Source organism: Pipra filicauda, unplaced genomic scaffold (genome assembly GCF_003945595.2).
Source record: "Pipra filicauda isolate LSUMZ 115617 unplaced genomic scaffold, ASM394559v2 scaffold284_size963001_pilon, whole genome shotgun sequence".
Classification (NCBI taxonomy): Eukaryota; Metazoa; Chordata; class Aves; order Passeriformes; family Pipridae; genus Pipra; species Pipra filicauda.
The window spans coordinates 599,069-622,056 of NW_024104403.1; the positions used below are offsets into that span (position 1 = coordinate 599,069).

At 35.7% G+C, this 22,988-nt stretch overlaps 1 protein-coding gene and 1 long non-coding RNA gene across 6 annotated transcripts in view; one reads left to right on the forward strand and one right to left on the reverse strand.

Moving 5' to 3' along the window:
• Positions 1-22,988, reverse strand: part of LOC113989701 (dystrophin) — a 553,659-nt gene that overhangs the window by 219,594 nt on the left and 311,077 nt on the right. For all 5 annotated transcript variants that reach the window (XM_027724535.2, XM_027724552.2, XM_027724569.2 and 2 more), the window contains exon 12: positions 21,842-22,031. In XM_027724535.2, coding sequence (XP_027580336.1) covers positions 21,842-22,031 — 190 coding nt within the window. The remainder of the gene's footprint in view (positions 1-21,841; positions 22,032-22,988) is intronic.
• Positions 18,494-20,482, forward strand: LOC120323546. Its single transcript, XR_005564088.1, has 3 exons — positions 18,494-18,754; positions 19,010-19,087; positions 20,346-20,482. It is a non-coding gene; the product is annotated as an uncharacterized LOC120323546 (long non-coding RNA).

A 22,988-nucleotide genomic window follows, 5' to 3' on the forward strand; every position in this document is an offset into this window, starting at 1 on the left:
AGCAACTGGCCAGACATGTGTGAGTGGTCTTGATTCATGTACATAAACTGAAACAGCCTGGTCCTTTCCAAATGCCATCAGAGCCACAGGGGCATGTCAATGCCCTGACACTTGGCACCAGCTGTAACAACTGCCCAGAGTGCACAGACTTTGCCAGGATCCTCTATCTGATGGCACAGAAAGTCTGCTATTAGGCTGGTGCTGTGTTTTATTATTAATTAGACATATCTGCATCTCCACAACATCTGTAAGGGTGCTGTGTAATGCAGAGTTAAGAGGAGGATAATGAAACCAGGAGTACTGTGAACAAATAATAAAGTAATCTTACTTCCACCTTCGCCTGTGACGCAGTAGGAATGAACATATTTTATGATAATACCATTTTAAATGATTTTTCAAGCCTTTTTAATTTCTTTTCATTTGCTTTTATTACAGTCTTAGTGTGAGCACATGCATAAGCATATGCATGTGCTTTCATGCATGTGCATGTTGCCAATGAACCTTCTTTTAAAAGGAAAAAGGATGCTTTTTCATATTCAGGATTGAATTTAGTTGAGTCTCGTGTTATACTTAAGAAGTTTCTGTTTTGATAAGGCATGGTGTGTGCCCCTTTTAATAAGAGCTCGTGAATTTTCCTCATTGAAAATATAAATATTCTATCAAATAAGCAAATGTGGGGTTTTTTTGTCTTTGCCTTAACATAGTTGCATAAGTAGTGGGAAATAGTTTATATAGGCTAGAAATGTCTTATTTTCATCCCCTAAAAAGACAGCTGGCTTTTGATCACAAACCTAACTTAAGCTAACTTGTGCCCAGGACAAGGAAGTAAACAAATGCTGTATGTCAGGTCTATGTGGAATACAAAGTCAGAAACTCAGGAATCTGAAGGCTTTAGATCTGCCTTTAGCAAAAAGAACATCTAATACTGAATGAATAACCTGCAATAGCAAACAGCTAAGGTCTACCAGATCTCAGAAAACATGCTTCAAAAGAAGGAACCTATTTTTGTGGCTAAGATACAAGAACTCTCAGTGGACAAAAGAAGATGTTCTGGTTGCTGTTTAAGATAAATATAACAATATTTCTCATTGTGGAATATAGAATGTGGTTAAAAATCAAACATAACTTTCTTTTTGGTAAGTGTTATTTTGTGAGGCACTTGAGGCCATCAACAGGGATTGTCTTTGCCACCCCTTTTAAACTTAAAAATGTAACTAGTGCAATTAGGATGCACTAGTTAATTATATATTCTTTGCTAAGTCTTCAGATAATTTAGCTTCTTGGCTGAGTGGACATAAGAAAAGCCTTACAACAGCAGCCTTGCTAGTCCAAACTAAGGGAAAAGAAATATATGACCGAGGGCAAAATTGTAGAGAATGTATTTAGAAAATATTTATTGAGAACAAAGGTAAAGTGCACATCTCTCAATGTTAAAACTCATTTATTTATGCCATATAAGACACACAAACCAAAATAGCTCATCCTTATGCAAAAAATAGTCTCAAAATATGTCAAGGATTAGTGTTTTAAGTGCTAAATAAATTAAACTATTAAATGGCAAAATCTTACTTTTTTTCCTCTTTGAACTCAAGATTATTATTAATTGCCAAAAGTGATTTTCTTTTGTCTCCAACAAATCAGAAAAGGTGTAACCTTGCAGGTTAACTCTATTAAATAATTCAAAATCAGATAAGTAGGGTATGTACTTACACTAAAATATCTCACTCTTCTTTTTTCTGCTGTATTACCACTGGTGCCTCTGAAATGCTAGAGTTGCTATTTTATGGCTTTGCACATCAATTCCTTTTAGCTAAATATTTTTCTTCAGAGATTCTAGAGCCAGCACACATGTATGACACTCCCTTAATATTACAAAATCCAGGAAATACTTAAATTTAAGAAAAAATGTATTGAAATGGAAATATAATAATGCAAATATATAGTGTTACTCCCTTTCTGAAACATCATTGTTGCTATGGCAATTCTCAAATCTAATATTTTCACGAGAAAGCCTTCTTCATTGAAAGAGTCTGAATTTATATCCACCTTCATATTTGTATGCTCAATTACACTTCAGAAACAGCACATGAAAGATTTAGTTCTGCTTCTATAAGTTTTAGTGAATTCTCTAAGTAGATATTTCTTAATATTTAGTCCCATATTCCATGACCATGAAGATCAAAATCAAGTTCCTTTTTTTCTTCTCCTGGAAATCAGTTGACACTACCTTGACAGCTTTTAGACATTCTATCAGTTATTCTACATGGGAATAAATATAAATGACTAATAGATTTGAACCATCAAAATGGAAATGTTACTACCTTGAAGTTATTTTGATAGAAAAATATGTATGTTAACTCATAACAGCAAAGAATGCTTGTATTTAAATCTTTCCTCTGGTGATGTTCTTAAGAGTTTAATAAACCAGAGTAAGTATCTCATCATGAAGTTATTCTAAAAGTTGGCAAATCATTATTAATTTGTTGATAATTGACTGCAATAACATTAATCCAAGCACTTTCTTTCACTCTTTCTTATGTATAATAAACAGTTCAATAGGAATCTCACTGCGATACAGCATTAATTAATATCTACTTGTTGTAGAGTTACAGGTTTCCAATAGCCTGTGTGACAATTACCCTTTACAGGAAATGTCAAATCTTTCTTATTTCAACTGTATTCATTATAACAGCATTACAACATGCCATATGCTTCTACTGTAATTCCAGTGCAACCAGCAAAGAATGATATAGCACCAAAAAGTCCTAGTACTTAACATGAATGTTCAGAAAGGACACTCAACACTTCTGACTCTCTGTGGAGACTCAGAAAGGGCTTGGTGAATTTAATACCAAAACCACCTTGCATCATTTTGCTAAGTGCTGAAGATATGCAGCGTCCCTGTGGGAAGGGAAACAAAAATGCCTCAACATTTTCTTCCCTCTCCTGCAAAGGTACAGTAAGTGAGGAAGCAATTCAAAGAAGAAGTGATCACACATATGAAAAAAATATGTGTCTTATAACACCAACTTTATAGCACCAGTTTCAAATCTGGCAGTGTAAACACAGGCACTCATTAAGAGCCTAACTGAAATTAAAAAAAAAACCGTAAGTGACAGATCGTAGAGGCCAAAGCACATGTTCCAACAACTTGGAGCAGGATCATGGTCTTCAGGCAATTTTCATTCAGTTCAAGGTGAAAAAATAATACTTCTCATGGTTAAATTTCATGGCTTTTTTTCCTTTTAGGCCCAATAGAATTAGTCTTAATAGTCACATTTCCCCAAGGGCTTATAAAGCATAAGTTTCAGAATGCAGTGTGATAGGTATAATACACACATGACTGTACACATATAAAGGATTGCTAAAATACACTTTTAAAAGCCTTGCTTATTGCTGTCTCTGCTTTGGAATTCAGAAATCAGCAAAAGAGGCATAGAGGGATATTGGTCCCAGCTATCAACTTCAGGAAATATACTGGAAATCCAGGAAAAAAAGTAGGCAGGGTTTCTTTATATTTTCAAATATAAAATCTTGAATTGTCTAGTTATTTACTGTACTACAGTGCACTTAAAAGCTAGCACTTTTATTCTAGACCAAGGATTGGTTTTAGTGATGTTTTTATGATGCAAAAATAATTGTGTCCCTGTTGAAGACAATTCACACACTGGTAGCTCAAGAGAGACCACTCACCAATAAAACTGCAAGTTGATGTTTACGTTATTTCCACTTATATGAAGTATTTTGGTAGGTTAAAGTGATTTTCTTGAAATGTGACTAAGATGGTAGCTTATCATAGCTTTTAGCATATCATTGCTATGCTAAAGACAGGTTAATGACTACATAAAAAATCATGCATATTTCTATAGTACACTTACAAACCTATTTTAAGTTCAAGAAAAGCACAACTGATGTGTGCTGTTTTTCCTGTCCTTTTTTTCAGACAGATTCAGCATAAAAGACATTGCCTTTCCAGTTATTACACAAAGATTAAGCACTAGAAACAGATGGGGAGAATTTATTTATTTATTTGCATCTCCAACCATCTCCTCCTTTCACCAGTTTTTATCTGGCCTCAGTTAACTTTTATTTATTCCATATTTATTCATCTGCTTCACTCCTTGCTAGTTCTCTGCAGCTTTTGGAAGAACACATAAATAATAAGATATTAAACACTGCTCTTGGTCTGTTGTGACTTCTCCCTTTCATTTAAGCACATTCTGGGACTTTCAAGAAGACTCTTGCTCTGTGAATAAGACTTCTGAGGGTCTGAATGTTGAATTATTGAAACCTTGGAGGTACAGTAGCACACTGATTGAGGGAGGCAGTTATGACTCAGAACTATATCATCTTTTATTTTGATATAATCACAAAATCATAAAACAGAATATTAATATAGTGTATACACACCACAAAATGATATTTCACTACAGCATGCACATCAAAAAGTAATATATTTCCCGAAACCAAATAACCATAATGAAAATTATTCAACATGTTCCTATTAAAATTACATTAAAATTCATTCATTGCTCTAAAAAGTTTTAATTTTGAAAGTATTTATTCCTACCAAAGCAAGTCAGACAGTTCTAAAAATAGCCTTAACCAATACATGTGGGGACTGAATGCAACCTTATTTAGTCTGGACAAACCAAAATCTAAATCTTAACCTTCATCTAACCTAATGTTAAAGCCAATGAGCTTTACATGCTTTAAGAATTATTTTTCTAAGGTGAAAATAATTCTCTGTTGTCTAATTTTGGTGCATTTTCTAGCAGTTAATCTTCTGATATTTTATGTAATTAGCTTAAATCATAAGACATTAACAAGTTCATTGTACTTTGCAAAAAATTAATCCTGAGATAAGTAGGACAGTCTAGCGAAAAAGCCTCAGGAATCGTGTTGAACAGCTCACATAGACCTCATGCAGCCACCCCATGCAAATGTGATCTTCATTAGAAAAGATTTCCTCACGGCTTTAAAAAGAAGTTATGATATTGCTACTATGCTGGCTCTTCATCCTCTTTTAATAACAATTTTCCTGCCATATTAATGACAAATACATCATAATTATCTCTCTTCACCTTCAGCTGGAACACCACAGAACAGTTCTTAATCTAATTGCATCTCTAAATTCATAGAAAAACAGTCAATCATGGTAAAGACTTGTTTGACTGCGAAATCGTTAATGAGTCAAACAATTAAGACTATCATTTCCTCTGTAATTCACAGATTCGTGACAGGAACATCATTGTGATATGAAACACTGAAACACTTTCTAGACAGTGGGAGGAGTTTGTAACTTCTGATTTCCTTCATTCTGTCAACTTTTCCAGCCCAGCAACATTAAAATAAGTGCTGACATCTAGTTCAAGCCTGGGCACCATTTCTGCAGAAAGTTCCACTACACCTTACTAACATCAGAAGACTGGTTTAGAGGTTATGGAACATCAATTTGTTCTGTTTCCCCTCCACACCTGGGAGCCCAAGTATATTCTTTAAAATGGTAATACAATTAATCAGTATGATGGCTTGGGAATGTAATGTAAACTGAATTTAAAAAACCCAATTCCAGAATACCAAATTCATTTAGCACAAACAACGGTTTAGCTTAAGGTCAGAGAACCCCAGTTCTGAAGAATATGTAGAACAAAAGTATGGTTTCTTTACAGAGCATTAAGTGCTAAGCATTTCATAACAACAGAATTTTCAAAAGTACAGGTTAGGGTACATCCAACAAGATTATCGGGCTTGCAAACCAACCCAACTAATGAACAAATATATCTGTGGTTACACCCACCACATCCAAACAGAATCTGGCCCGGGTGCGTTCTGAACTCAAAGGCTGAAGCTTGGAATAGACCAGCCTTTAAAAAAACTTAGTAAATTTTTTAATTTCAGAAAAAACTTTTATTTTTATGACCTCAGAATCTCATACATATGTAGAGTTTTTACTTTCTTTGTCCAACACTGCTGCATCTATTTCCCCTGGTAATGTGAATACCAAAGCTATTTCCCCTATCCCCCCAGATGCCAATGCCTTAATAGAAGCTAAACAACGATCCAGTAAATAAACAGTAATTACAACTACTTATATCACCAATTTATAACGAGCACACATATCCCTATGTATGCACTAATTTTCTTTTACAAGACTAATGTATTCTGGTAATATCTACATCAACATCAGCAAAATACTAATACTAAATGAGATTTGAAAATTTGTTTCTAGACTTTTTTATCTGAGTGTTGCAAGTGCTAGGGCAAAATTTAAGAAACTAAGACAAAAAGTAAGAAGAAAAAATATTACTTTTACAGTTGTTTTAACTTAAAATAGATATAAGAAGTGCAGCACAAAATAAAATAGCACAGTATTTCTCTGTGCCTGAAAACAGTGATGAAAAGGGAGTTGTTTAAATTTAGTCTCTCTCTGTTCATTAATATTCCATGAGATAATTACGATAGACTCAAACTAATTTATTTAAATTATAAAATAATTTTAGCAAATAATTTTGTTCTGTAGAACATGCTGAAACAGTTTATTAACAACATTTATTATCCCTAACAAGAGCTGCATCACTTAGTTTGATACAGAAGCCATATAATGTTGGATGTGTGGCTCCTAAAGTAGGATTTCCTAAGTATAACACAATTTCAAACATTTGTTTTCAGAAGATATGATCTTGAAGACAGCCAAACATAAACAGATGGTTTTTTGATTGCCCAGGTGTAGGTCAGCAAGAACAGTAATCTTTTGGGAAAAAACAAATCTCTCTCTTCTATTTCCCTCATTTACTGAAACACCCAAGCCTAAAACAACTGGGAATGACCCAAACTAACTGCCCACTAACACCTTTTACAAGACAGTGGGAAAGAAGTAGAATGGGAACACTGTGCCTGCAAATTCTGGAAAGCATTCAAGGTCTCCCAGTAACATCTATGGTACACTGTATTTTCTTGCCATTGTCTACTGCAGAGCAGTAATTCCTTAAGGCCTGTAGGAAGGCACGACCAAACCCAACCTCTTGAGAAACTTGCAAACATCTTATCTTCATGCCTATAAATATCATCAACAACATTCCAGAAGAAATGATAGTTTATCTTCTAATATAGGTCTATTTTTGAAATCAGCTTGCTCAGCGTCAGCACTGTATTATAAATACTATCGTAGAAGTGTAGCCTAGAATATATTCTGGAGACAGCCAGCCAGATGCAAATACTGTATTCTAGAACTAAGTGCACAGAAAATTGTACAAATAAACATGTGCAAATTTAGCAAGTTCACTGTACATATATCTGTGGTACACTAAATGTCTAAAGACTTCTAAAAGACCTTTCTGATTTCATCGGTTCACAGAGAATCATAATCTAGCATAATGACATTCTTAATATTTGTTTTCTAGATGACATTCATAAATGCTTCAAAAATAACACCTGTTTAATACATCTAGCAACAGAAAGATGGTAGCACTTCTACCTGTCTTGCAGAAGAATATAAAGAAATCACTTTTAGTAATTAAGATTACTAAATCACCTAGAAACCCCTGGAAAATAAAAATTTCTTGACTCTTTTATTTCTCAGTTGCAAACCAACATTTCCAAGGCATCTATTTTCAGAATAATGACCAGAAAACTGATAACAACTCTGAGGAAAAAAAAACAAATTCATTACAGTACCACTAAAGCTATTCTGTATAGTATTTTATTGTATTTCTATGGCTTGTGTATTTTATCACTACTTAAAAAAAATGTACGGATTATCCTTTACATAGAATTAACTATCAAAGGAATCATTACTATTACAGTAATTAAGAACGTTTGTGTTAATTTCCAAGATATCTGACTGTCAATGGTTTAAAAAAAACTTCTGTTTCATCATTTTATTTCTGATGGGTAAGACAGATAAGACACCACTGACTACAGGCCTAATTCCTGTCTTTAACGCTCACCTTGTATAGTATAACACCTCTTTACATTACTTTAAGGACTAAACAGAGAGAGTACAGAGAAATAAGTTTGGAACAATCCAGGTTAGAAGCTACATCAGATTATTGCAAAGGGATGAAACTGAGATGTGCAAGATGCATTGGGAATGTTGATTTGCAACTGAGAAGTAAAAGATCCAAGCACCTCAGGCAACAAAGAGCTATACAGAAAATACCTTGTACTGGCCACATGGAGACCAAAATAGAAAGTCAAGTCCAAAATGAAACACAAGATGCTCTTGTTAGGTAATGCAGAATTACCTATATTTTAGTAAGACTGACAATAAGATCAATAGCGCTTTGGTAACTTGGAAAATTATTTTCTACTTACCCAGACACCTTATAGGTTATGGGTAAAGTGCTCCAGTGTGCTCATAGTCATCCTGGCACCATATATGTACCATATTCTGACTTCAAATTGTCGGCACCTCTAGCACAGAGGGTACCACTGAAATTAGCCACATTTCCTTTTCACTTTGTTACCAAAACTCTTGAGATGTGAGTAGCTTCAACTCCAGCCAACTGTCTTACCCAAGACTCTCACAGAAATATAAGTAGACATTTAACTTTCAAAGACTCCAGACTGTGCTTTATCTTCTGTGCTGTTTTTTGAAGTTTTGAGATCATCTGTTTTATATAATGTAACTGCAAAAATATTGCCTCTGAGTTAGCTCTGCAATAATTCACTCTTGGTACAGCAATGATTGAGTAAACAGAAACTTCTACCAGAGGCATTCTTTTCTATTATTTATTGTAATATTTTTCATAATTTAATGAGAAAAAATTTAAAAGCAATATTTTTATTCTTTCATGTTAAATTAATTTACAGTGCTACAAGCCATAATGAAAACAGAGAAATCATCAGCAAAACAGCATGCTAATAAAGACAGATTTCTACAATGTTTTTTAACTAAACTCATAAAATAATTTTTTTCTATTTCTGTCAGGTCCATTTTGCCTCTATTTGTTCCCAAGTATTGAGACATGCAGTGAAAATTATATAACAATGAAAAAGCAGAAACTACATATGAACAAAGAAATTGAGAATGAAAAATTTTATTTTAAGCAAATCTGATTTTTATTAATGTATATTCCAAATATCTGCCCCCATCTAATGTGGAAAATGCCAACTTCCAGTCTGATGCTGTAAAGATCTTAGAAAAAAAAGTATAAAAAATATTTAAATTAAGTAAACCATTCTCAAAATTGAAATAAAATAAATAAAATAATTAAAAAATCCCCATAGCTTTATCTCCTTTTCCTCCATCTCACCCACACATCTGGTGCAGACTCCCTACCCTGAGTCAGTTGCAATAAGTGTTGACAATCTGTAAAATTCCTTTTGCTATGAACAGGACTGGAGTCTCCCAGGATTAGGTTTAGTGCAAGGCATTCATAGCAGTGGAAATATAACTGCAGCTGCAAGTTTGCCCTAAGGACAACAGGTATTTCTTCTTTTGTGCCCTGATCACAGAACAGGATTAAAACTGGTGAGGATCCTGTTTTTACCTGAGGCAGCATGAGCCCAGCAAAACCCAGGTGTATAACATGTATGTTCTATATCTAACAGGAAACACAAAATAATGAAATAACAAGCTGTCATGGAATAGCTCCCATTGCAGAAATAACATTCCTTGGCATTATTTTCCAGGTGTTGCCAACCCTCCGAGGTATTCCATGTCCCATAAATTAAAGGTTGAAATAAAATTACTAATTTTATTTTTTAAAGCAAATCAACAAGTTGGGATTTAAACACTACTGCAACTCTTACGAGGCATGGAATTATGATATTACAGTTAAAAAATTTAAAAAAAAAGAGATGATCTGTTGAGGTTAATGCACTGTTGTGTCTGAAATAGGTGTAACATAAGTGAGAACAGGTTTATTCCGTAGCTTTGATCTCACAGCTTCCAGCAGATTTCCATGTTATGGGAAGAAAGGATTTGCCACTTCATTTATAGATCAGGGAAATAGACTTGGATATAACCAGTACAAAAAAAAAGCAGGACAACTCTAAGCTTTCCCCAGCAAAAGACCTTTGAAGTTCAACAATGAATTTAAGTGACTCAATCTTTTGGGTTTTGTACTTAGTCCTCTAGAAAGTGTGCCTTGCTATTATTTTTTGTTGCACTATGAAGTAGTTGCAGGAAAAAAAGTAATGAAAATTGTGTCCAACATAGCAGACTGAGTTAGAAATTAAAATTAATAGTATAGACAATGTATGGTATTTCCATAGAGGATATAATTTATATTTTTAATCTGCTTAGTTACTAGTTGGTGGTCACGTTTGCTCTGTTGGCAAAGTTCCCCTAAAAAACTGTAATATTTGATTTCAGAAATTAAAACTCCGGCATTAATAAAGAGAATTCTCAGGGTCTCTTCTTAGGGTTAATTCATTTATTTGACAACAAATTATCAGTATAACCAGACAGAAGATCTTTTTGACAGATACAAATTTTTCAATCAAGTTGCTATAAACTATAAAGATTTCTAACATGAAAAAAATTACACAAAGTAAGAAAATAAAAATGTTCGCCTTCAGAACTGCTTATTATGCCTGCTTCTTGGTGCTTATGGCCTCTTTTAGTTTTGCATTATTTTTTCAACTATACATACAGTATAGAATTGAAGACATTTAATTTAAACCAACTCCAGACATTTTCTCTCAGATACCAACACCTCTGGTGACTCTTAGTGTGTCACACTAAATCCATTTTAAATAACCAGATGATAAGCAAGCTATTATTTTCTCTGCTATATTTGTTCATAAATACTGTCTTCTGCTTTAGATGCACAATACGGCCAGTTGAAAGCTGCTAATTTATCAAGGCAAAAATGAACAGTTAAATTTCAGATGTCTCCTTCCATTCCTCCAGCCTCTTTCAGCTCCACTCTGATTCAGCAGAGTTATTCCACACAAAACGATAATGCAAAAACCTACTGTTATTTTGGCCACTTCAACCCAAACTTTAAATCACAAAGGGCCCTGGATTAGCATATCTAAACCAGAAATCACACACACTTGCAGGTAAACTGCTAAACTTCTGAAAAACAGCAGAACCCTAAAAAGACCCCTCCTCATTTGGGTAAAATACCTAACAGAAAAGCCACAAGATACAGTAAACACAGAAGCAGAGAGGAGAGAACAAGGATTCCGGAAGTCTGAAGAAAATGAGCATCCTGCCTCTTTCACATACCTGCAGATAAAGAGATCTGCCTTTTGCATGCACAGGGTAGCAGACACTGCCCACTATATTTTCATTTTTGAGGCCCGTTTTCCTCATTTTTTAGTACTAAGAAAAACTATTTCCTTGGGGTCAGTGATGGACTGCTACCAAAGACAGCTGATGGACTACAGAAACAGAAAGCCAGCGGATGTCCACGCTCTGGTGTGGGCTCTCTTCACCCTGCTCCCTCCCCTCGGAAGCAGCAGCCATCCTGCATGCAGCAGAATTGCACAAAAGGACTCATGAGCAAAATCTGACTGACTGTATTAGCCATGGAGTAGTTTCATAGCTGTGCTCATTCAGATGTCCTGACAACTACAACAGCTGAACTGAATCAGCTGAACCTCTTTCTGCAACAGCGAGAATGGTGTAAAGCAGCCAAAATCCTTTCCCTAGGTGAACAACTATTCAGTTTCAAGGACATTTTAAATGGAAAGGAAACACAAAGTACAGAAAGCATTAACACCTTTCCCACCTGGTGACAACGAAGAGGCAAGACAAGCCAGAACAACATCAGGCATAAACACTTCTCAGCAAAGCAGAGAAAAAACAAACAAATATCACTGCACTCAACACTTACGAGACATTCATGTGGACGGTGGGGGTCAGCAGAATATACAGCTTAAAACCTGGAGTGATCTGGCAGAAGAAACTTTCTATACATATTTTCACAAAGCTTCATAGTTACCTATGATTAAATTCATGGCCATCACTTGAGGGAAAAGTGACCTCAGCAGTCTGAGTTTACATCTTGGTTCTCTTCACTCGCCTCATGGGTAATTGCATGATTTAGAAATATACCGAGTGGTAGGACCTACATGAAACTATAAGCTCTTTAACCTGTTTTAGGCAAAAGACCACCAAATAAAGAAGTGAAAAAACCAACAAAAAGCCCACTGGGTTTACATGCTTGAGAGAGAGAGAGATCACACAAATTTTATATGAAGTTTAGGCAGCTAGTGTAGCCAGTAAGTTATTTAGCTACTCTTCTTAGGTTGTCTCTAAGTCAGAGGAGAGGAATATGCTTCTGCGGAAGGCAAATAGTCCCAGCTCAGCTGGACTAAACTGCCCTCTGGAAGTGCATCTCTCTTATCCTTATCTATGCAGAACCAGAAAGACAAGTTGTTGCAACCAAGCTGAGCTGCGTGGCAAAAACTCCTGCAGCAAAACACCTGCAGAAACACCTCTTGGACATTTTTTCATGGTGGAAGGAGCTACAAACACAGCTGCTCTTGCATTTCTAGGGAGATGAAGATAATGGGATAACTACATTTGGCCAGCTGCATAACTGTCTAGATTTCATCAGCTCTTAAGAGGAGTTTAAACAGCTCACACACCACTGATACTTTGAAGTAGGTGTTAGAAGTCAACTCTTCATTACCTGCAGTATTCCAGTAAGAACAGATGGCAGATATACAACAAACTGATTAAATGGCCTCTAAAAATGTAAAGGTTGACAAAACACGGGAGAGATGACAATACTGTATTTCTATAATCTGGTTACTCAGCAGACAACAACTGATACCCGAATACAAAGAGCAGAGCTTGTAGCTGTTTGCACCAGCATTTACATCCTGCTGACTTCACCTATAGAAAATTCACAGATAATAAGGTTATTTAAAAAAAAAAACATAGCCCACAAGGTGAACTAGTTATCTTAAACTGTATAAGCCTAAAACCACAAGAGAATATATGTGAAGGATAAGAGAATAGATATATAAATATAATACATATAACAGAAGAACCAATATAATAGAATTTATGTGAGCCTACATCTGATTTCCAATGCCATAGGCTATAAGTAAGGTCATTCAATCTCATATGAAGCAGCTCAATACTGTTATATTAGGGTACTTGGTAGGCATCATAACATCAGATGATTCCCCCCACACATAAAAAGATACATAAAATTAAGAACTGACAACACAAAAATAAGAATGATAAACCCTAGAAAGACTACCGATGCACACTTAAGTAGCTATATATTTTCAATACAATATTAGACCTCTGTAAATGCAATTATTATACTAATCATTTCAGGGAAGATAAGCCCAAATCTAGTTAAAATTTACTGAGACAAAATGTAGTAAAACTATGATAAGTAACTGTAATTTAAGGTTGGATTTCTTGAATTCTCAAACAACATACATTTTCAGCAAATGGAAAATGCCAAACACCAGTTTAGAATCTCTTTGCACTGCCACAAAGGAGGGCAAAGATCCTCCTCCAGAAAGTTACTAATGTTATCAGTGATAACAAGTGTAAAACCCACTGGAATCATTGCAAAACAGACTGAGATAATAATTTTGTACTACTAAACAAAAAAATTGTATTTTTTTCATATGTGGGATAAATGGCAGTTTATGTGGTGAAAATCAGTAAACTGAAAGCATGTCCTCAAGAGAAAACGTGGAAAATGAAATGGTATCCAGTGAAAATAAAAGATTTCAAATGAAAAATGGGGCACACAAGGATAAATGCACATGTGGAACTTTGTACTGACAGAAGAGATTCAATTTCTTGTCAGCAGTTGAAAGAAAGGAAGTCTACATTTCTGACAGAAAATGAAACGGGGCATTTACTTGGTGATGATACAGACAAAGTTATTTTTGTCAAACATGCTGTCAGTTTAGATAGTGGGAGTTGCTATAGTATTCAACTGCTGCACAGTGCATAATACAGAATAGCTAGTATTGTGAAAAAGTGTAGATTCATATGCAGAAAACCTGTGCCATGGCAGCTATATATTCATAAAAAGAAAGAGTTTGAAGCATTTCTTAGAAGACAACTATTTTTTTCAGTACAGTCTAAAATCTTTCACAAAACCAGTGTAACTTGTTCCTGAATATGGTTTGTGCTTCTATTTTATTCCTTATTTGTATTCTTGTAAGTCATTGACTTCTTACATATTCAGGAAGATATCTGACCTAAGTCAAAATTAATACTTTTCCTCAGTCATGCACTATATAATTTATCCTTTTTATATTAACATGGTTATAATCACAATACAAGCATTTTTTCTTTTTACCAGCCTTGGGAAAATACACATCTGGTCTCACTAATGAAAAATTATGAGTTCCTCAGCCATGTGTTTTGAACAATCTGGTATGAGGCATAATTGCAAAAGGCACGGATACCCTTTTAAACTCATCATCAGAATATATTAAAAGCTACCACTGGGTTTTTGCAAACAGTTTTTACCGATTGTTCATTTTTCAAAAAAATATGCTATGAACAATAAAAAGTAAATAGAAAAGCTAAGTTGGAGATTAGATTGTACTAGTAAATACTGATGGTCACAGGAAGATCAATTGGTGGAAGTCTTCAAATTTTTGGTAACCACTCAGTCTAATTCCTATCACTTCAAACTGATAGGCTACAGTGAAATATGACACATACTTAGAAAGATTATGAGAAAGTCCATTCATCCACTTCTTCGGATGTATGAGAGCCTGTTTTAGAAAAGCCTACACCAAGAGCAATAAGGTATCCTACGGAAATTATAGGGTCAGGAGAAAATGTAGGAATTGGAACCCACTCAGGAATAATGCCAAACCATCTTATCCCTTCTATTCCATTTCTATTTGCAATTTTGCAAGTTCTCCTCTACTAATCTCACTCCATAAAACAGAACCTCACAATTAATGCTACAAAAGTTTTTCGCATCTAATCTGTTTGAAAATCAGTGTTTAAAGATGGTAGGATTTGAATGCTGATCTGCAAATGAAAACTCAGGACCATCCCTCTGGTGTGCTCAATAAACTTTTACAGAGGAAATATATAAATCAGCCAAGTGGTCATATACTAGGCTACTTAGCACATTTGAAAAATGAGATTTTTTTTCTACCTTGATTATGAGAACATATGCAGATGAGAAATTAAAGGAAGGAATTTATCTTCTTATTTGAAAACACCCACTTTATATGAGAGAATTCTGACAGTTGAGACTGTTTATCTTCATGAGAATATGTTTTGAGCACTTACACCTCACTCTAGTAAAAAAGTACTAGATCACTTGATAAAACAAGCCTTTTACCTTTTAAAAGAAAATTAACACTGATTAGAGGTTTGTTCTAAGTTCAGAAACAGGGATGGTAGAAGCAGAATACATATTAATGTATTCACTCCTAGATAAGCTGCAGCAGCAATACATTTCTGGTTTTAAGATAAAGACCATCCAAACTAAACTAACAAAATATTTGACAAAACGCAGCAATATCTACCTGTCTGCTTTATTGCTGATTTCTGACCACTTCTCTTTGATATCCAGATAAGATTAACAGCTGTAGTATTGCCTGCCCCACTGAGAATCAGCACCTGAACCTTCCTGTCAAAGTATTCAGTATCTGACACTTGCTGTTAACAACAAACATTATTCCCCTTCCTCATGACTACTAATTACAATACTGATATGTTCTTGACCGAATGTTTTCAAAGCAATACTATCCAATATTTAAAAAAATCCACTCTGACAAAAAAGATTTCACTCTGAGATACTATCTTGCCCGGTCTCAGATGATGCTGTAATAGCATTTGTATTGCAGTTTAAGATTTTGGAATTTCTCTTCTATTACTCTGTGGAGTAAGAGGGTTCTGACAGTTGCTATTCCATTACAGGTACTATGGAACAGATTTTATTTTAGAATTGGCAACATAGTATAGTTAGTATAAAAGTAGTTACTTAGTATAAAAGACAAATCTGGAGAATTAAGCATCAAAAAATAGGTGAAGGAAGAAGATTATACATTATTTTTAAAGCTTTCAGAGAACAATTTTAAGCAGAAGTGACCGAGAAAGTGTTTCAGAATGAAGAGTGACAAAGTGTTTCAGAACAGAGAATGAAAGTACTTGAAAATTAATTACTATTAAATATTTTTTAGTAAAATCAATTGAAATGAGCAAGAATATTACAGATACTTTCTCTCTTTCCTGTTAGTCAGACTGGTCATCTAATCCATACATCATGTCACAAAATTAACTGTGCTGGGCAATTAGATATAAATTATTTCACAGACACTTCTTGAACTCTGTCAGGCTTGGTGCTGTGACCACTTCCCTGGGGAGCCTGTTCCAGTGCCCAACCACCTTCTCGGTGGAAAACCTTTTTCTAATACCCAACCTAAACCTCTTCAGGCCATTCCCTTGGGTCCTGTCACCGGTCCCCACAGAGAAGAGATCAGCGTCTGCCACTCCTCTTCCCCTCACAAGGAAGTTGTAACTGCAGTGAGATCTCCCTTCAGTCTCCTCCAGGCTGAACAGACCAAGCCACCTCAGCTGCTCCTCATCCAGCTTCCCCTCAAGGCCCTTCACCGTCTTCATTGCCCTCCTTTGGACACTCTCCAACAGGTTAATATCCTTCTTATTTTGTGGTGCCCACAACTGCACAAAATATTCAAGGTGAGGCCACACCAGAGCAGAGCAGAGCGGAGCAATCCCCTCCCCAGCCCAGCCAGTGATGCTTTGCCTGATGGTCCTCCTGGCTGCAGTAAAGTTGGAAACAATTTTTTATCTCTCAAAGAACCTATTCTGCTACATAATCAAGAAGTGTCAGGAATATGTATCTACCTCAGTTTCTTACTACTGAAAAAAACCAGCTGCCTGGACACCTTGAAAACAAGTGAGCACCTTTGAAGTACTGATAGAAATAGAAGAGACAAGAGTACCTTGCCTGCTGTTCATGTCTCTTGTCTTAGATAAAAACATCACTGTGAGAAAATAATAGTGCTGCTCATACTATATTAAGTATATATTAAGGCAATGCATATTTTCCATATTATTAGCGGCAAAACTCCTACATCTAATTGAAAACTACTTAGGTCATAGTGAGAAGGAAGGTGGTAATAAAAATAAATCTGCTATGTATTTCATGCCTAAGTATTAACTTTGCTTTATTTATCATATCCTGTCATACTTTCAGTCAGCCTACACTGACTACTACTACCAATAATTCATCAGTCATCATAGATTATTTCAGATACATTTGGTAACCTGTGTATATAGTATAGAAGCATTCTCCAGTTAATATTTAACTAGGTGTCACATGCAGTATTCTTTGTCAAAAAACTGTGATTATATTCATTTGCAGTCTTAATATTAATTGATTTCATTTACAAAATAATAGGATAAATCCATATTAATCTAATGTTACATAAACTGTACAAACTGTCACATACAATCATTGCTAAAAAGACAGACCAGAAGAGTACTCCTTAGAATCATGGAGTTCTTAAGGTTGGAAAAGACCTCTAAGACAATCAAGTTCAACCATTAACCTAGGACCACCAATTTCACCTCTACATCGTGTCCCTAAGTGACAGGGATCCAGGAATTTTGACTCAACTACTTCCCTGGGAAGTCAGTGCTTGTTCCAAAGCTTGACAACCTTTTCTGTGAGAAAATTTTTCCTGATACCCAATCTAAACTTCCCCAGGCACACCTTGAAGACATTTCCTCTTGGACAAAGAGACCAACTCCCATCTCACTACAACTTCCTTTCCAGTAGATACAGAGAGTGATAAGGTCTCTCCTGAGCCTCCTTTTCTCTAGGCTGAACAACACGAGTTCCCTCTGCTGCTCCTTATAGGACTTGTGCTCCAGATCCTTCACCAGCTCCACTGCCCTTCTCTGGATACACTCCAGCACCTCAGTGTTTTTCTTGAAGCAAGGGGCCCAAAACTGAACCCAGGATTCGAGGTGTGGCCTCACCAGTGCCCAGTACAGGGGAAAAATCACTGCCTTGGTCCTGCTGAGCACATGATTTCTGATACGAGCCTGGGCACACTGCTGGCTCATGTTCAGCTGGCTGTTGAGCAGCACCCTCAGGTCACTTTCCAGACACAATTGCCTCAGCCTGGAGCACTGCCTGGACCAAAGTGGAGGACCCAGGAGGTCCTGTTGAATCTCATACCACAGGCCTTGGCCCATCAATGAGAACATGAGAACAAGGGTTAGTGATTGTGAGACTTCTCCCATCTGTTTATAGAATATTTCATCTTCCTCTTCATCCTGGATGGGAGGTCTATAATAGACTCTCACCAGGATATCTGCCTTGTTGACCTTCCCCCGATTCTTACCCATAAACCCCTAACCCTACTATTGTCACCATCATCAAGCTCTGGACAGGCAAACCACTCCCTACCATACAGGGCTGCCCCATCGCCTCCCCTTCCTTGTCTGTCCCTTGTGAAGAGTTTATGGCCATCCATTGCAGCACTACAGTTGTGCAAGTCATTCCACCATATCTCTGTGATGTCATAGTTTTCCAGCTGCACAATGGATTCCAGCTCCTCCTGTTTGTTGCCCATGCTTCGGTGTAGGTGGACTTCAGGTTGTTGATCCCGCCACATTTTTGGGGGGAGAACCCACTAATTCCTACATGACCATTCTCATGGTGCTTCCATTGTGTCTAACACATCAATAACTCCTGCATCTTTGCAGCCACACGGATCTCCATCTCCCACCTCCACTGAGATGTCAGACCAAAAGTCCTCACCAGCACACCATCCCTCAAACACTGGCATGCTGTCCCCAGGTTTATCTCCAGTGAGCCTGGTTCTAAACCTTTCTCCCCTCAAATTCAGTTTAAAACTCTTCACTAAACCCTGATAACTTCTGTGCAAAGATCCTTTTACCCCTTTGAGACAGGTGTATCCCATCTGTCACCAGCAGGCTCAGTGCCATGTAAACTGACCCATAATTATAATTAACACAGCTGAGAGTTCATATCATTAGAAGTATGAAAGCAGAAAGTAAAGTTAATTGTTTTCATCTCCCTCATACGGTTACTTATGAAACCAGGCCTCATGAGGACACATGATGTATTTCAACGAGACAATACAAAGCAGCACATAATTACACAACTCCTTGGAGTAACGGGTTTGTATCCTTGAAAATTCTCCAGAAAGTATTCCAACTGTGTGAATCGCCTCAACTATTACATTGCTGTCAGTTCAGACAAATGATGCATGCAAATACATCCTTATACAAACAGTGTGTTTCTAATGCCACATTTTAATATAATTACATCATGAGGTAATTAGAATGTGCAGTTATATAAGTCTCACCTTTCTCCTGCTACTGAATGAACTGCTAACTACAAGGGAAAGATTAATCTTTATTAGTGATGTTTGAGTTAATGATTTCTGAACATGAAAAGAAAAACAAATGCCTAAAAATGGGAGATTTTCCTTGACAAGAAACTTCTGCTCTGTAAAAAGTTTCTGTACAGTAAGTCATTATTTTTCTAATCATTTAAAAAAATAAAATAAAGTTTGAGAGTGTAAAGCAGAAAACTGCTGGGTCATGAAAGGTGAGATAAGCATCTGTACTGACAAGGATATAAAACTACTAGCGAATTCAGAAATTTACGTTTTTCATTATTTCTGTAGAGAATTATTTATCAAAACACTGCTTTATACTTAGTGCCTAAAAATATCAGATCAAAACAGAATTTTAACATTTCAGGACTCCTAATGACTATTTTCACATTATCCAAGTCTACGCAACTTCATAGAGAGCAACATAGAGACTGCAGATCTAAGTCCTTATGCCATATTTGACCATAACTTCTATGAATGCTATAAACCCAGGGAGTCAAAGTTTCCATCAAAAGATTTATGAGACAGTGATCTTTAATCAGAAACCACCTTCTAGGATCTGGATTCAGCCTGGCTGATGAGATATTAAGAAAAAAAGAAAATGACGTATGAAAAGTGGTTTGGAACTCTAATCTGAACTGAAAGCATTTAGGATCTTTTTTATGCCGGGACAAGGCTTGTGGTTAGCACCCACATACACTGGGTGTTAAAAAAATATATTAAGGATATAAACTGAATGTTCATGTATATGAATGTGTCAGTGAGTTTCTTGGAATACAAGACATTGCCTGATGTGTTATGTAGGGTAAGTGTATTTCTCGCCCACAAGAGGGAGGAACAAAAGAGACTTATCAAACTGGGGCTGATTGTATAGATTAGTGAGCAATAACCCCTTTCCACAAAGTACATAAATGCATATTTCTGAGACTTTTGTGACTTATTAAAGCTCTTTTTTGTTTGAATCTTTTATATGCATAAGTTGTGTGCAAACTCCACACTTATGTCATGTTCTTGCTTTTCATCCTTATGCATCAAAGTGAATTGTAAGAGAGAACTCTTACAAGCAGAGTACGAAGCCCGGAAGAACTGATGCAGCAATACCTAAGGAACAGATGAAAAGCCATAAACTCTTTCCTGGCCACACAGCTGACATAATAAAATTGTTCTATTAACAGAATCGTGCTCCATTATCCAGTTTTGTAGCAACACAGATAGGCAATATTTCCCTATCAGGAAACTGTACCTGTTTGGACAAAAAGCTTTCACAATAAAGACTACTGATATGGAACACTGTGTTATGACTACTGTAAATATTACCCATCATAATAAATTAATTTATTTTACAGCTAAGCACTCTGTACCTATTGAATAAATTTACTTTTTTTTCTTTTGAATAATTTTCTTATGTAATTTAAATTATATCACTTAAATGAAAAAATTCATATAAGAAGAATAGTGCAACTTAAATTCAGAAACACATAGGGGCTTTGGTATATTACTACAAAGTCAAATTAGCATAAAAAGAGAGCTCAGTATCAAAAGTATGGTTCAGACTTCATTTTTGTACAGTGCAACAATTGTGCAACAGAGTATCATATAATGGAATCTAGTACCAGTTCAGTAAATAGTTAAAATCATGTATTAATACAGTAGTGCCAAAAGAAGTATTTCCATCCAATGTACTTACTCAACATAATCACTTATAACTAAACTTTTCACAGTATGTTTTTCATAAATAAATTCAGGCATAGATGATCCAGTGCCTGCAATTTCCAGTTTTGAACTTTCTGTCAACAGGAAAGTCATGCACTATGAAGGAATACCAGAAATTTCTTCATCAAAAAGGTTGTTGAGCATTGGAATGGGCTGCCCAAGGAAGTAGCGGAGTCGTCATCCCTGGAGGTATTTAAAAGACAAGTATATGTGGCACTTGAGGACACGGTTTAGTGCTGGGCTTGGCAGTGCTGGGTTAATGGTTGGACTTGATCATCTTAAAGGTCTTTTCCAGCTAAACTATTCTATGATTATATGAATGCTGGAAAAAAGGGTCCTGCTTCCAAACAGCCAATCAACCTCATATTTAAGAGATTTAAGACCTCAAGCAGACATTTCTGTATTCCTCTCAATAAGTGTAGTGAAGAAAACACAATGAAAGTATAACAGCATAGTTCAACAGCACCATCTCATCTACTTAATTTTCTTTTTCCTCAAGATTCTCTGGAACACTAAATACAGCATTCTCTCTTTTTAAGATTTTTTTTTTCCCCAGAGGAAAATAACTGTATGAAAACTGTCCAGCCATTTACTAGGAATATTTGCATCATTATCTCTTTTTATTACTGCAACAGAGCATGTTGACAATAGACTACCAAACTAACATTTCTCATGTATTTGAAAGTAATGGAGAAAAACTAATTCAGTTAAGCTACAGTGAATAAACTTGATGCAAATTATATAACTTCTATAAATATCAGAGATGCTTGATAAACTCTCACGTTTGTCAAGTGCCTCTAAGCTGAAGTGCTCCTCTTACCTGCCACTGTTTCATGAGCTCCCGAACCATTTTGGCATCTTCTAGTGTCTTTTCTTTGTGTGTAGCATCCTGCAGGACATTTGCAGTTGTTTCAGCTTCTGTAAGCCAAGCAAGAAACTTTTCGAGATCCAGGTAGAATTGCTGCAACATTCTCAGGGCTGATTCCAGTGCTGCTTCACGCTCACCAACCCTGCACAAGTACAAACAGTTAAATACAGCAGTCTTTGGAAGAAAGCAAATCTTAATCATTAAATCAAAACATAACAAAGACATGCTAAATATTTTTCATATACCAATAAAAGTAAATTTGCAGATACATCAGCTACAGAACTTGTATGGTATGTTTGGCAGGTAGGGTTCCTTTTTTACCTTTTCCGTTGAGAAGCAATAAGTGGAATCTGCCTGACAAAAAATTAGGCAAAAGCACTTCTTTCAAAGCACTATGCCTAAAACATGCACAGTTGAAAACAAAAAAAATAATCAGCAGTAGTTCCCTGATTTGCTTTAATCAAAGATTATTTTCTAATTTGTCATTAACATGGGAAATCATGTTCATTTTCATAAATGAAACAGTTTCTGGCCACTGCATGGTACGATAAATTTAATGATTAGTTTTTATGACCTGAAACCTTTGGTGACTACGTTCAACTCCTTAAACCCTAACAACACTGACATTTCTGGAGGGTTTTGTGGTTTATCTTTCTTCTTTCTTTTTTTTTTTTAAATATAAATGTGAAAAATTACAAGGATGATCTCTATCAGTTACATGATAAAATACAATTTTTAAAGACCAAATTTATCTTATCTTTGGGGAAGATCTAACTCATGGATTAAGGAAGAACCCTAAAGACTTCAGCAATTCTAGTGTTGAAAAAACATTAAAGCAAATCTGTGTTCTATCAGCATTCCTGTGCAATGTAGGTGTCACATGTACTCACCGATTTTTTGTATTGAACTGAGCACAATATGGATTTAGAAACAAGATCAGTTAAGTATGACATACCGTTCATTAACATCAGTCTGCCAAGGCTACTTAGCTATTGTATTACATGCATATTTGTTTAACATCAACATTATAACTGAATAATTTTTTAAGCTCTGAAAATATATAGTAAAGTCATTTGGTAACTTATACTACTTCAAGTGG